General features: G+C 33.6%; 1 protein-coding gene across 3 annotated transcripts; it reads right to left on the bottom strand.

Moving 5' to 3' along the window:
* Positions 1 to 5,342: 5,342 nt before the first annotated feature.
* Positions 5,343 to 13,462, bottom strand: LOC120078497 (putative pectin methylesterase CGR3). 3 transcript variants are annotated; one of them, XM_090313810.1, is made up of 8 exons: positions 13,115 to 13,462; positions 11,946 to 12,086; positions 11,701 to 11,740; positions 10,632 to 10,673; positions 9,543 to 9,584; positions 6,962 to 7,336; positions 6,275 to 6,330; positions 5,343 to 5,803 (listed from the first exon to the last, which is right to left on the bottom strand). In XM_090313810.1, the coding sequence occupies exons 2-8, from the start codon at positions 12,063 to 12,065 to the stop codon at positions 5,651 to 5,653; spliced, it is 828 nt and encodes a 275-aa protein (XP_090169936.1). In that variant the 5' UTR covers positions 12,066 to 12,086; positions 13,115 to 13,462; the 3' UTR covers positions 5,343 to 5,650. The 3 variants fall into 3 exon arrangements, with proteins under 3 accessions (XP_090169936.1, XP_090169937.1, XP_038888696.1); XM_090313811.1 differs by lacking the exon at positions 9,543 to 9,584 and having other exon boundaries at positions 13,115 to 13,331; XM_039032768.2 differs by lacking the exon at positions 10,632 to 10,673 and having other exon boundaries at positions 13,115 to 13,331.
* Between the last annotated feature and the right edge of the window lie 2,784 nt (positions 13,463 to 16,246).

Below are 16,246 nucleotides of genomic sequence, written 5' to 3'. Positions count from 1 at the left end.
ATTTTCTTCAAAATAGATTCAAATGTTAAGGATAAATTACATTCACTTTATGTATATCTTCTCTCACTTTAATTTTTTTTAATGAGAAAACCAGTATGAACACTATACCAATTGAACTATGTTTTTGTTGGCATTTATCTTAGCAATTTCTATTTAAATAGTTTCTAGATAAACGTTATATTTTCATAAAGCTTACCAACCCCATTCCTACTTTAATATGGTAAGTTAATTAATTAATTGTGGTTGTCTAAGGGATTCCAAGAAATTCAATGCACATCATAAAACAATAGTAGTTCTAGTCCTTCGATCAAAATAATGCTTTAAAACTCAACTAAGTTACCAACATGGGTATAACTCAGCCAAAGAAAGCATAACTCAACTAGCATATATATAGATGTGTTAATGATCAAGAAATTTGTCATTTGAAGTTTCCTGCTTTCTATTGTATTAAAACACGTGAGTATAGTTCAAAAGACATAAAGTATATATGTTCTCAATCAAGAGGTAAGAATTTCTAAATTCATCTCCACCCCACGTATTTTTTAACTCAAGTAAAATAAAAAAAATTTTAAAACAAAATCCTCAACCAACTTTATGTTTCATGACTAGTGGACCTAACCTATCACTACCTCACATCATTAAAATTAAGGAAAAGATCATGAGCTATACAAGTTAAACAACTATCTTTATTGGTTGAATTCTTAAAACCTTTTGGACGAAACTAAAAATCAAATCATGGAGATGCTTATGAGCAAAATGGACAATATCATACTATTATGAAGATATGTATAGGACCTATTATAACGACCCGACCCCGTAGGACTTAAGTTAGGCCATTACTAAATACATGCATGCATGGAACTCAAAACGACACTCGGTTATGACGAAATAAATGCTAATTAAATAAGGTAAGTTCAAAAGACTTTCATTAAATTCAAATACTAAATCAATAGTAGGGTACCCATAAATCATAAAGGATAATAAATAAATCTAAAAAACGATTCTTAAAAGTAAGTTTTAAACATCAAAACTAAAAATTAAGAGAAACATGAAAAGAACTTTAAATCTCATGAGCGAAAGCGTAAAAACTAGTCCTAGTGGCTCGATCACGAATTCCGCTTGACCATCGCCGGTGCATCTTTACCCTTACCTGAAGCGACAACATGAGAAAGAATGAGTATAAAATACTCAGTAAATAACCCCACTATTGGGGTCAGGCTGGGCATCTATGTCCTCTAGATACCCACCTCTGGTGAAACATATAAACTGCTCTAGTCTTCATGGGACACATATGCACATGAAACAAGAAGGAGACTAAGTCCTATCCTACTGTAGTTAAGTATGTCCAGTACCTCTGGTGAATCCCGAAGGAGACATAAACTGGTGAATCCCGAATGAAACACAAACTGGTGAATCCCAAAGGAGACACAAACTGGTGAATCCCGAAGGAGATACAAACTAGTGAATCCTGAAGGAAACACAAAATCTAATGGGCATCTAACTAATCAGTAAGGACATTTGTACAGTCTCAACATCATAATCATCACTGTACGAATCTATGACATACATATAAACCTCAACATCATGGCTCTACAACATACACATATACCTCAACATTATGGTTCTACAATATACATGTATACCTCAACATCATCAGATCAAATACAACCATGGAAGCACATACCATCTCATACTAGCATTCAAGTATCTATGTGCATAAATAAATAATTTGGATCTCGTAACAGAATATACTTTAATCATGTTATACTATCAATCTTCCATGCTGTCATTCTGCCATAACCTTCATTTAACATGCTAGCATACATCTAATGTCGGGCCCGTGGGCAGTTCCAGTAGTAAGATTACTTATCTTGATATTAGGTCGAACCAAAATGCAATTGAATCTTTGTGAAATTCTTGAATCCTTAATCAAGCCTAAACATAAACCAAGTTTTAAAATTAATAGTTAAGGCCAAATTCCAAACACCCAAATATTACAAAATATTTCCAGATAACCTTACCTAAGATGTGGTCCAATTCGAATTCACCTTTCAAACCTCCAATTTTAAGCTCAAATAATTAGCAAACCAAACTCTTCTTCATCTTGAATGAAATTCTTGAATCAACCCCCTAATCATAATTTGAAATTAGGCTTGCATGATTAAAGCTTGAATCAAATACATACTTCACTACCAATGTCTCAAATAAATTATCCATATGTAGCTTCGTCAAAAAAATCACTTCCAAATGACTTTACCAAAATTTCTCAACAACCAAAATTAATCCACAAGAGGGTAATCAAAGCATAAAACTTACCAAAACTCGCTAAAACAAACTCCAACTTCACTGAACAACACCTCAATACCTTCACAAACTTGAATCCAAAGTTGAAACACAATGGGTATCAACCAATTGATGCTAAAAGTAAATGAGTATTCAAGAATCAACCGAAAACAAACCCAAATGGCAGAAATCTTACCCAAATCGATAGATCCAATGGCGGTAAAAGCGAACGACGCTTGAGCAGTGGTGGATGGAGGTCATGAAGAAGAAACTGACGACTTTGGGGTAAGTAGATGAGTTTTTCCTTAAGGGGTGTCTTCGGGACCTTGACAAAGAGCTATACCCTCTTATTAGCCTGATAGGGGTTTCTATTTAATGGTTGGACTATAAACAGGTTGTTCGTTAGATGAGCACTGGTACTTAAGAATATAGAGGTAACCCAGGGGTAAAACGATAACTTGACCCAGCTGGTATTATGAATACTCGTAAAGGACTAACTTGCTATTATTGGTCTATATCTATGGACACAGAAATATATATGCAGTGAGAAGAGTGCAACTGTGAGTTTTTAGTCGAATGTTCCAACTATTAACGAATATTGATAAATGTGGTTAATGAGTTTAGCCAATTAATCTCATACCATTTGAGCTTATGTTATATAGGTCCATGAGTTCCTCTTCATAGCTCGTAAAGGGAATTGAGGTAACTATGTCTTGACCTGAGTTGGAAATGTTCAAATTCACTTAGGGATATAATATAATGTATAATGATACATTATAATATAAAATTTATATTTTAATTAAACTTTATAATATGAATTTAATTTTGGATATCATTCAAAATAAATTTATGGATAATTAAATATTTGAAAGAGTTCAAATATTAATTTAATGAATTAGATTCATATTAAAACTATAGATTAAAATTTATGTGTATTTGATGTACATTAAAACTATAGGTTATGAGAGAAATACAATTAAATATGATTCAAATGTAGGTTAAATTAAATATTTGATATTGAGGTTGGTAATTATTTAATTGGAGAATTAAATAATTATTTAATTTAATTAGAACTATAGGTTATGTGAGAGATGTTTCATTTAAATTATAGCAAGTTAAATTATGCTAAGATGCAAAGTTGTGTATCCTTTTCTAAAAGAAGAATGCATGTGAGGAGAATTGATTATGCTCACGTGTCAATTTTGTTTAAAAAAATAGCATTAATTATGCCAAAATTAATGGCGACTTTGGGTGGCGTCGGACGAGCTCACGAACGTGAGGAAGAAAAGGGGGTGGGGATTTGACTTTCTTAAAAAACAATAATAATAATAAAAAAACAAAAAGGAAGTAAATATAATTACATTTAGTTCCTTTCCGTTTTATACTATTAAATTCCTTTCCGTTTCAAAAGAAAATTAATTCCTGCCATTAATTTTAAATTTGAATTTCAAATTGTATAATTTCATGCCAACAATTAAAATCTCGCACTTACAAAATTCCAAAAATGCCCTCCAACTAATAATAATTACTGAAATTCCAAATAATAAAGTTACTGAAATAACATTATTACTAAAAAAAATGTGTAGGGTGTTACACCTATTGTTCCAAATAAGTAGTATACCAAAGTTATACTCCTAATTTAGTGATGACAATAGAATATATCATCAGGGTCGGACAAAGAATTATTTATGACCCTCAAAAAACCTTTTTACGGTAGAGATAGATTAAAGCTTGGACAAAAGCTAGATATATCGATTTATAGTTGAACATATCTTCTTGGTATGAGATCTTTTAATAGAACTAAAAGTAAAGTCATCAAAACTAATGATTGAAATAGACGATATGATACCATTTGTAGAGGGTTCATTCATTGCAAATTTCAAATGGTCAAATAATAAACCGCTTAATTTTGTGATGTATATTTATATTATTCCCTTTGGATACTGACTCAATATATTTTCTCAACAAGCTCTTATTTGCTTTTGTTCAAGCTAATAGCTATTTAGAGAATTACTCTCTTAAAAGGGATAATGGGACTTTTACTGCACTGGTCATTTTCAGGTTTAAAATATCAATGTCAACAGAAATATTAAGGTCTTAATTTCATAAAAATTTCGATAAAAATATCATAAAATATCGGTTTCAATGGATATTTCTGAAAAAATTGTAAAAACAACAAATTCAAAAAATAAATTGAAATCATAAATAAACATTTTTTTTTTTTTCAAACGAGCTAATATGTCTATTATTTATATTATGTTTATATTAATGTCATTTTGATGATTATTTTTTGTGTTTTGTGGATTTTTCTATAAGGAATTTTCAAAAATAGAAAAATAAGCAAAGTTTTAATTCTTTGATAGAGACTGATAGAAATCGATAGAAATTTATTAGTCTCTATCAGTGATAAAAACTAATAGACGTCGATAGATCTATCGGTGTCTATTAGTATTTTTTTTTATTTCTATAAATAATTTGATATTTTTACTATTTGTGAAAATTTTTCTTTTTCTACGATATAATGGAAATATTGATTTCATGTCCATGTAGAATCCATGAAAACGTGAAAATATCGATGGAGAATCCATGAAAATATCAACATTTCGAAAAAGAAAAAAAAAATTAATACCGAGTATAAGCTAGAACACAGACAAATTAAGTAAGATATTGAGTTGTTCAAGGATCAATATATGTCACAATTGTCTATAACAATGTTAACAATAATATACAAACTTCCAATTCATTGAGTTGGACTTTGGGTTTTGATAAATTATTGCAACTTTAATCTTTATCAGGATTTTGTTACATTTACTTACTAATTTCTATGTGGCCCATTAAAATCTCCCAAAATCCAAAAAAAAAAAAATAAAATAAAATAATGAACACCCCAACAATGTCGCCATAATTGTCAACATGAACATTAGTTTAGTAGTTAAGTCAACTAATTTCATATCCAAAATCAAATATTAGGTACCGATAAATTTTCTAAAAATGTATCAATTCTAACCAAAATCTGACTTTATCATCGTATTTTCTAAATCATAAATAAAATCCAAATGGATCATGCAAATTAATCATTTTAGCCACTGAAAAAAATCACCATTAAGATACAAACAAGTGCAACATTTGAGAGATGCCTATTCTAAAACCTATAGCAATTTGCTTAACTGAGAATGGCATATAAATTAGGGAGCTAATATATGACAATTATTTGAACATATAATATAGCTCTTCAGTTTTCATGCATCTTCTAAGAAAAAAAGAAAGGGAAAAAGAAAAAAGAAAAGACAACTAAGCACTTTGTGCAAAAACAAAACAGGCTTGAAAAATAAGTTTACAGAAAGTACAGTTTTAAGCTTTGAGATTCTCAAGAGTAGGATTTGAGGTGGAAAACCTGGCAAGCTGGCCTGTAGGACCTTTTAGTTGCAGCTTGATCAAACTTCTTTATTACTGCTTCATTCTCTTCTAAACTTGTCTGAACAAAATACCTTATCCACCAAGACGAGCTTCGCAATTTCGCCTTCACGAGAAGCAAATATATATTTCACTGTTATCTATCTCAGCTCGAGGGTTTTACACTACTTGGAAAATAAGCTCAGCAAACAATAAGAAAGGAAGCAATGAATCAATTCTTTTATAGACTTATCTTGCAAGTTCGTAATTACGAGTTCCTACCAGGATCACATTCAACAGTGTATGCTAAGAGTAACAGAATTTTAGACACTGATGCTACAAAGTGAATTCTCATCCATAGAACGCTGTATGTTCACAATGTTTGATGGTTCTAATTGTAAATCCACTACAAGACTGACACAAAAGAAGCCCAGATCGATTATAATTTGTGGCCAGTCTGAAGTTCCAGGCATCAAACTACTCAAAGATTGTTTCCAAGCTATAACTAAATTCTAGAAAGCTATCCATTCATCCAGTCTCTTGCAATTCAATTAATGTTATTGCTAGCTAACTTTCTAGCATAAAAGAAGGTACTTACTGGACGTCCAAATTTGGGAAGTTCTGAATCCTTAGCCCTTTGCCGACCTGGATAGCCTGATTGAAACAACATTGAAAGGAGAGAAAATAAAATAAAATAAATCAATCAAGACTAATCAAAATAATTAGATGAATTAAGACCAAAAAATGGTAGGAACAATCAGAACGTCTCTCTGTCATTAGAACTTAGGAGAGAACCGTTAGTTAATACAATCATTCAAGACAAACGGGACTATTGAAATAAGAGCTCTATTAAATAATGTTGAATTCCTAGCCATCAAAATCAACACATGTACTAGGAGTTGCAAGATTGTAACTCAAAACATTCTTTAGGAGCCCCCACAGACTATGAGGGCGGGCTGAAGAGTGAGAACTTTGAGAAACCAATTGGGTCTTTATATCAGAATATACAAAGAATGAAGAAGATCACAGACCACTATACAATGATTGAGAAAAGAACTATGAATGACTATTAAAACAACTGACTTCAGCGAGTTATTACTTATTATGCAATGCTATCACAAAAGTGAAAGACAGATAGGATTATGAAGTGAATAAATGAAAACCAGAGGAAATGCAACTTGTGCTATCCTTCTAGACGCTTAAAACAATATGCAGGAACAAATGTGTTACAGTTCCCCCATTTAAGTTTATAATTTCAAATGGTAGCTCTTGAAAAGTGGTTTACCGGCGAATATAACAACACCATCAACAGAGACCCTTGCCAGTTCTGGAAGAGTTTTGTTAAGGTATCTGGGAGATAAGTAATCCAATGCATCCGAAACAATGACCAGAGAGAACGACTTTGCTCTATATGGTAGGGGAAACTTAATATCGGCAGCACGCACGATGCCCTTCCGCACGAGGCTTTTGCAACTGGCATCAGCATCATCTAAGTCATAGGGCTCCACACCCCATGCTTCTGTATCCTCTTCTTTTAACAATTTCGACACCACTGAACAAGTATCAGGGCCTAGATGCAATACTTTATGCATGCTATCTCCATATGCTTTCTTTAGAATGGGAATTGCTCGTTGGACTTCTGCTGTGCACGATGTACTACCTGCAAATGTGATATATATGCTTGAGATCTTCAAATATGATATATGATGTTAACGCCTATGGTACTTGATTGAAAAATATTGTCTTTTACAATTACTATAGTTGGTAATGATTTACAAAAATAAATCGATAAATCAATCATTAATTCTCTTCGACTGTTTTTAACGCATATGGCACACTAAGATTGAATAGCTCTCCGTAACAAAGCATGAGCCTCAATGCACATGTATTAACATCAAAAGAAATAAATTAACAAAAAGGAAGCAACTGTGCTGGCCAGTGGGCATGGCAATAACCAAAAGAGAGGAAAACATACAGACATGAGATAGACAGAAGGAGTCAGGATGATCCAGGTGAAAGAGTTAAAGTTAAATACGACAATCACAGGCTGGGCTGGAAAAAGGAAATAGCAAGATCAAAATCGAGGGAATAACATAGGGAGAAGCGAAAAGACAGACAGAGGGAGCTACAATGATAGCGTAAAAGGCCAGAGGGTGTCAAAATGTGTGTGAATGTGTGTGTACGCGTGAGAGAGAAAGAGAGCCCTGTAGGTTGTGAATAAGATGAGTAGATGTAAAATCACAAAAAAAATTTATTTGATCTCAATGTAATTCTTTCCTTTTATGTATTGAGCCTTTCTCCTATATAAGAAGGCTATGTATCCAACAATTATTCATTGGAAGACAAAATAATTTAAACTACTCAAATTTAAGATGGTATTAGAGCCCATAAAGCCCAAACTTCGGTTCGATAAAAGAAATTGAGATCTAATCAAGAATGGTGAACCCAAAAGAGACATCATCTTGCGAGGGCATGTTGAGAATCCTACATTGAAAAAATCAAAGGATCTCACACACCTAGAAATAGATGAGCTACTCCTCCCATAGCCAATTGGTTTTGAGATGGAATCCCATACTATCAAAGATGGTATCAAAGCAGGTGATCCAGGGAGGTCCTGTGTTCAAACCCTTGGAGTGTTGTTTCCTTCCCAATTAATATTATTTCCACTTGTTTTGGTCTTCTTCATATTTTAAGTCCACAAATGAGGGGGAATGTTAGATGATATATAATTAAATTTATCTTCACCTATCAGCTTAAGCTTTTGGGTCAATTGATGATTTAAGACCCAGTGCATTTATAAACAAGTTTGTTCTTTCTTTTACTTTTAAAAGTCTTATAATTTGAAACCGCTTCTTTTTCCAGTTTTTCATTTTTTTTTTCATTTTTTTTTCGAGTTCTTTTATGAAAATGGGTTCAAAAAACGAATGTTGTCTTCGGGGAGAACCAAAAGGCAGTTCAGCTTCCATTCCCCAAACTGTTAAAAAACAAAAATCATTTTCATTTTTTTGTCCTTTCGTTCGTCTTGAATCTTTATTAGGGGATTGTAACCTAGATGTGTGCCACGGTTTCAGATGAAATCGAAAGGCCCAATGAATTGGGATTTCCCTATTGGGCTAGGTCATTTCGGGGCAAGCGGATCATTTATGATGAAGAGGATGAGCTTCAAGAGAATGATTCGGAGTTCTTGCAGAGTGGAACCGTGCAGTACCAGACACGAGATAGATCTTCCAAAGAACAAGGCTTTTTTCGAATAAGCCAATTCATTTGGGATCCTGCAGATCCACTCTTTTTCCTATTCAAAGATCAGCCTATCCCATTTTTGCACAACAGGGTTATGAAAATCCACGAGAAGCAACCGGCCGTATTGTCTGCGCCAACTGCCATTTAGCTAATAAGCCCGTGGATATCGAGGTTCCACAAGCGGTACTTCCTGATACTGTATTTGAAGCAGTTGTTCGAATTCCTTATGATATGCAACTGAAACAAGTTCTTGCGAAGGCACTGTGTTCTAATAACCATTTGGACAATTAAGTAAATTTTTACCCATTAAACCCAACCCTGGGATCATCCTGCCATTTATCAACCACATGTAATATATTAACACTTTAGAGTGCATGCAGATATCTTTTCATTCCCTTAATGAAAAGTTGTGTATCCTTTTCTAAAAGAAGAATGCATGCAGATAATGATAGACAATGTGAAGTCATAAAGTCTCAATATCTAGTGGTCAGATCATGTTGACTAGTTCAACGCCCAAAGGAAAAGGAAGTAGAAAAATAATAACAAATTATAGTACCTCCATTTATAGAAATTCTGATGAAACTAAACTTCTACTCGAGAATAAATAAAAAGTAATATATATTCACCTTCGACTTTACTCACAGCCTCAATATTGCTTCTTGATCCACCTGTGATGCAAATTGACAACGAATAAGGAAACAAATACAGTAATTACATTAAGCAAAGAGGGAGCATCATAGATTCACAAGCCATCAGTGGCGGCACAATTTTCAATAATCAACATCAACAAAAATTAACAAAAGAATATCAGCCTAGTTGACAGATCTGTTTACAGTAAATATTATGCCCTTACTCTACTCTTTTTCTTACATCTCTGCTACCAGTTTTACAAAGTTCTACTAGCAGGAGATGTCCATTATAATTTGTATAAGTGCAGCTAGAGCCAGTCTTAATGATAAATTACGGACAGAGTTTATAAAAAAGAAACTGTTTCTTCAATATTACCATCCATACTCAAATTTAAAGAGAGGGTAGAATATGAGCCAGAAATAAGGCAAAAGTGCAGTAGGGCAAGTTCTAAAGTGGCAGTCAGACTACTACGCCTAAGGTGCACATTTCTACTTAACCAAATCAGGGACTGTCTGACTAAATATCTTTCCTATTCCTTTTACCTTTTTCTTCTTCTTTTTGCTTTTTGTTAAAGAAGAAAAAAAAGGTTAGTGACTGGATATCTCAATAGAATAGCTTGGCCAAATTAGTTCTCAGACAGTAGTTAGTCAATGGAGAGAACATTTACAGCAGACAGTGACCAAAATAGAATGAGGAGAATATAAGGACGAGCAGCCATCCATGTGTTGCAATACTGAAAGCTATAAACTGAAACATGGAGTAGTGAATTACATGGAAGTCACAGTATTAAACAAGGAATAAAGTTTGTGTTGTGCCCCAAAAAGAATAGTTGTTAATGAGTGGAAGATACATGCGAAAATGTAACATAGGTAGGCATAGTGATGAAAACTTCAGAAAGGATTCAAACTTCAGTGATGTGAAGTCATAAAGTCTCAATATCTAGTGGTCAGATCATGTTGACTAGTTCAACGCCCAAAGGAAAAGGAAGTAGAAAAATAATAACAAATTATAGTACCTCCATTTATAGAAATTCTGATGAAACTAAACTTCTACTCGAGAATAAATAAAAAGTAATATATATTCACCTTCGACTTTACTCACAGCCTCAATATTGCTTCTTGATCCACCTGTGATGCAAATTGACAACGAATAAGGAAACAAATACAGTAATTACATTAAGCAAAGAGGGAGCATCATAGATTCACAAGCCATCAGTGGCGGCACAATTTTCAATAATCAACATCAACAAAAATTAACAAAAGAATATCAGCCTAGTTGACAGATCTGTTTACAGTAAATATTATGCCCTTACTCTACTCTTTTTCTTACATCTCTGCTACCAGTTTTACAAAGTTCTACTAGCAGGAGATGTCCATTATAATTTGTATAAGTGCAGCTAGAGCCAGTCTTAATGATAAATTACGGACAGAGTTTATAAAAAAGAAACTGTTTCTTCAATATTACCATCCATACTCAAATTTAAAGAGAGGGTAGAATATGAGCCAGAAATAAGGCAAAAGTGCAGTAGGGCAAGTTCTAAAGTGGCAGTCAGACTACTACGCCTAAGGTGCACATTTCTACTTAACCAAATCAGGGACTGTCTGACTAAATATCTTTCCTATTCCTTTTACCTTTTTCTTCTTCTTTTTGCTTTTTGTTAAAGAAGAAAAAAAAGGTTAGTGACTGGATATCTCAATAGAATAGCTTGGCCAAATTAGTTCTCAGACAGTAGTTAGTCAATGGAGAGAACATTTACAGCAGACAGTGACCAAAATAGAATGAGGAGAATATAAGGACGAGCAGCCATCCATGTGTTGCAATACTGAAAGCTATAAACTGAAACATGGAGTAGTGAATTACATGGAAGTCACAGTATTAAACAAGGAATAAAGTTTGTGTTGTGCCCCAAAAAGAATAGTTGTTAATGAGTGGAAGATACATGCGAAAATGTAACATAGGTAGGCATAGTGATGAAAACTTCAGAAAGGATTCAAACTTCAGTGATTGTGAACATAAAATTCACTTAAAGTGGATGGAGAGACAACATCCTAAAACAGATAAACAAACACATTGATGATGACCGTGGCTGTGGAGTGAGCAAGAGAGAGAGAGATTTAACTAATAAAAAGTCAAGATAAGAGATAAAATAAAGACCTGATTGATGATAACAAAATCCAATAAGAAGAATAGTACCCTGAAATTTTTAACCATAGAAATTAAAATTAGTGCCTAATAATACTTGTTTCCAAGAGTTGAGGATGTAATATTTATTCAGTCATTTGATCCTCACTTGACCTCCCCTCCCCCCCAAAAAAAGAAAAAACTATGCCAAAAAAAGGAAAGAAGCAGTATTCTTCTTTGTTTGTTTGAAAAGCAAGGAGAGGAGTAATGAAAAGTACCACAACAAGCCCTATGGTTAGCAAAGGTGATGACCGTGTCTTCGAATGTATTGTTCCAACAAATGGAAGACTCCCACCATCAACAAGGCGTCGGGAAGGATTTACTGGCCTCCTTGACATGGTTTTGTGATAGCAGGGAACCTGCAAAGTCACACTTCTTAATCAACAATTGGTAACACTATTTCCAAGTAGATGTTTTCACTAATGCACCAACATGGACAGTTTCACCGACATACTTGTCTGAAGTGAAATGACTCGCACGTTGAAAAGTAGTAATCATAAATTCTCAGAAGCTACTACGTCTTAGCTACTTTACAAAAAAACTCAGTACAGTCAAACTTGCTAAAAATATTTCAGCGTCTTGCAAGATGCCATTTTGTCTCTAAGCATTGCCAAATGCTCTCAAAATTCAAGATTTTTGGACCAACAAGGCAAATTCACAAGATCGTCATTTAACTGGAAAGAACCAACGAATTTTGAGAAACAATACCACCCCACTAAAGTAGAAACCACTTCAGGCAACTTAATAAATTGAGCCAAATTTTCATTACCCATTTCAAAGTTGATATTAAATGATCAAAATCAATTAAATGCTAAAAGACTGAACGGCTAATTAACTGATTTGCATACGGAATCTGATTGACTTGGCTCAGGAGTTACTCGTTAGTATTCAACAATCATAGTAATTCTTTTTCAAAACCCCATTTCCTTTCGATTAAAGTAGCAATAAATTAGAAAACAAATAAGGGATTAGTAAAAGATAGAAGAAAACCTACACACAAACATATATATATGTACAACAAAAGAAAATAGCAAACGGAATTAAAAGTTAAGTAAATCAAGAACACCCCAAAAAGAAAGAGTAAAGTTCCAACGTTCACACCAAAATCAATTCTCGAAAAATCGAATAAGAATACAATCGAAAACAAGGAAAAAAATCCTGTCGCAAGTAACTTCAAAGCTAAGACAACCGACTCAAAAATTTTCCCGAAAACCAAAACACACACACTATTAGCATAAAAAATCAAATGGGTTTCAAGATAGAGGCATAAAATATCATAAACGCTGCAAATTTCACACAATCAAAGTCAAAGAAATGCAAATTAGAACAGAAAAAGTGAATGAAAAAGGAGAAATGAGGTAAAAGTTTAGGAAGATTAGAAGCTTACAGTATGTGAAAGCTCCTTAGGAAGCGGAGGATACGGTGGAGTTTCAGATCTTGAAGGTGGATTCAGATCTGAGTTTCGCCGGCTTCACTCTGAAAGCGAAGGAGAAGCCAGAGAGAGCTGTCTGTCATCAAGACTCTCAGTCCTCACTGAAAATCTTGAAAAGTTTTTCTTTTTTTTCTTTAAGTAATATAATGGTTACATAAAAGGGAATTAAAATGTTTCCATAATACACAGTATATTTATTTTTAGAATTCATATATGTTTGTTTTTAAATATTGCTGTCCATTTTTAGGATGCAAATTGTGGAACTAACATTTTATATCATTGTTCAAATTTTAACATTCTTCCAAAAAAAAAATAATAAATTTCTATTTTAATAATAGCTCTGAGACATTAATGAAGGTAATATTATAAAATATATGACGTTTATATTTTTTATATAGAATAATAATATATGGAAGTGAGAGAATCAAACCAGGGTCAACCATAGAAACTTTATGTTAAGTTATTCATTTTGAAATATGTTTATATCTATCATCTTTAAAGAAGGTGGAGATATATCCACCACAAAAATTATAATTGAATATGATAGTTTGGGGTGGAGATTTTACACGTTTAATCTATTATATGTATTTGCTACTTTATATATGTAGGATAAATTTTTAAAAATGTCCTTCAACTTCGTATCTTGTGTCAAAAATACTTCTAAACTTTCAAAAATTTCACAAATACTCTTAAACTTTTAAAAAGTGTTCAAAAATACTCGTACGGTTAGTTTTGAATGGAAACTATTATTACTTTGTTTCAGAAATACCTCCGAAGTTTCAAAAGTACCTATAAACTTAAAAAAGAAAAGTTCGAAAATATCCTTAATGTTAGTATATAAACAAAAATAGTTAATACCTCTCAATTATCAAAAGTTGCATTAATACTCTTACTTTTCAATAAAAATTTAAAAAAATACATGTACTGGTTATCTACATCTCATCATCTCCCCTTCCATTTCCTCTATCTCCTTTACTTCAATCCGTAACCTAACACTTCTCTATTTTTTCTCTTTTTTTTTCTCCTTTCTCTTCTTCAGTACCCTCTTACTCCCCCTCTTAGTTCCCCCGAACCTTGATTCTCCTATTGTAATTGATTTTGTTATATTCATATTAATTGTTTGACCTTTATTTATCTAAAAACACATGCCCTCTTACTCCCCTTCTTAGTTCCCCTGTCCCTTGATTCTTCTTTGATGTTACATGTGAAGGAACTCTTAACAAAGAGCATCCATGAGCGTGTTCGAATCTTTTCGATTTCATTGTGACCGAAATACAACACATACATTCTAACAGAGAGTTATGCAATTTACACTAATTAATGGCATGCTTTAATAAATAAAATACAAGGGATTGAGTTCACATACCAGTTGAAGACTCTCTTCAATTTTGAACTCAACTCACTGAAAGAACCTCTACGAACTGTATCACCCAGCAAAATAGTTGGCTACGGCAGCACGATCATCTACACGAACGGCAACAACACGAACAAGCACGAGCAAGCAGGAGTGGGGACAACAACACCACTTAGAGCCCTTAGTATTCTCGGAGTGAGAATCCAAAGCATGGTCTTTGTTGAATTTGATAGAGGTCAGAGGAACGGGCTGATCGTGTAGACGATAAGCAAGTGGGAGAGAAAGCTATCGTATAGCGAGAATGCTTATTGTTTAGAGACAGCTACACGATCGTGTAGGTTTTACTAAGCGATCGTCTAGTAATAGGTAAATGATCGTTTAGAAAACACGGCATGCTAGGCGATCATTTAGTGAAGCTAAGCGGTCATTTAGAGAAAGGCGTGTGATCATTTAGACATAGGTGTACGATCGTTTAGGCTCTCAACTAAAAATCAAGAAATTTTCACACCGATTGCGATTTTTTCCAAACTCTTTGCAAAACGAAACAAATTTTCATTTTATTCTTCAGATACAATAACTAAATACTAAATTTCCCACTAAAGTACGATCAAGAAGAAGATTCCAGCCAATTATCACATAATTAACCAATTAATTAATAAAATGAATATAATCATATTATATTCTTATCCTATAGTTTGATATCATATATCTACTATAGTAATTTCTTCTCTACTTGATATAAATCATATTTATATCTAATTTCCTCCAAAGTAATGTATCTTATACATTTAGTCAATTATATCATATGTAATTAACGAGTTCAATTATATCATATATAATCGAACTCCTTCTTGTCAATTTGAACATTTCAAACTAGCCCAAAAACTTATTCTCGACTTTATCCAAGCTACCTAGGGAACCTTATGAATCTGTGGCTCGAAGCTCCAACGGTACGTGAATAGCTGACTAAACTCTTTAGCCACGAGATCCACCATCCGTTAACTGCCCAACATTCCACTAAAGACCAACAGCTAAACTCTTCTTACCACATATATATTTCTGTGTCCATCGGATATAACCAGTCATGAGTACGAAGACCCTTCACAGATGCTCGTAAGTACAACTAGACTAATTTACCGTTTTTCCTCTGTAGTAACATCTCACTCCTTAAGTACCACTTATTCCTCTAATGAACAATACAACATAGTCCAACTATGTGTGAACACCTCTCGAGCCAAGAGAAGATGTATGGCGCCACAACCTTTAAGCCCTAGAATTAACCCTTATGGGAGCTATCTATCTACTTGCCTCTGCTTCGGGGAAAGAGTGAATTCCATCTTGTGTAGCTAAGTTCCCAGCTCCCAAATCAGACGAATCCTCAAAATGGTAGGTTTGAATCGGCGACCTAGCCACTCGCACCCATACAAATCAAAGGACTACCCTCAATGGCAGGAGTTCCCAACTCACTCAGGATTGAGGTTATGTTACCTATGGTCATCCTAATGAAGTGAAGTCTCAGTCATGAACGGTGTTATATAACGAGACGTTAATACTTCGTGGTCAAGTCTTATACAAACTCTTTGTATAGGACACCCCCCCTCACATGTCTTCTACACAAATAATCAGGATCAGACCATCTGTGACAAGTCACAACACTTGTGACCATTCTACAAAGCGGGTCGCATCCATAGGGTTACGAGGATAAGGTTTCCCTCCTATATCCATATACTACA

This window comes from Benincasa hispida, chromosome 5 (assembly GCF_027475165.1).
Source record: "Benincasa hispida cultivar pf3 chromosome 5, pf3_genome.v1.1, whole genome shotgun sequence".
NCBI classification, from domain to species: domain Eukaryota; kingdom Viridiplantae; phylum Streptophyta; class Magnoliopsida; order Cucurbitales; family Cucurbitaceae; genus Benincasa; species Benincasa hispida.
Note: the sequence above shows the minus strand (reverse complement) of the source record. Positions and strands in the feature narration are given on the sequence as shown.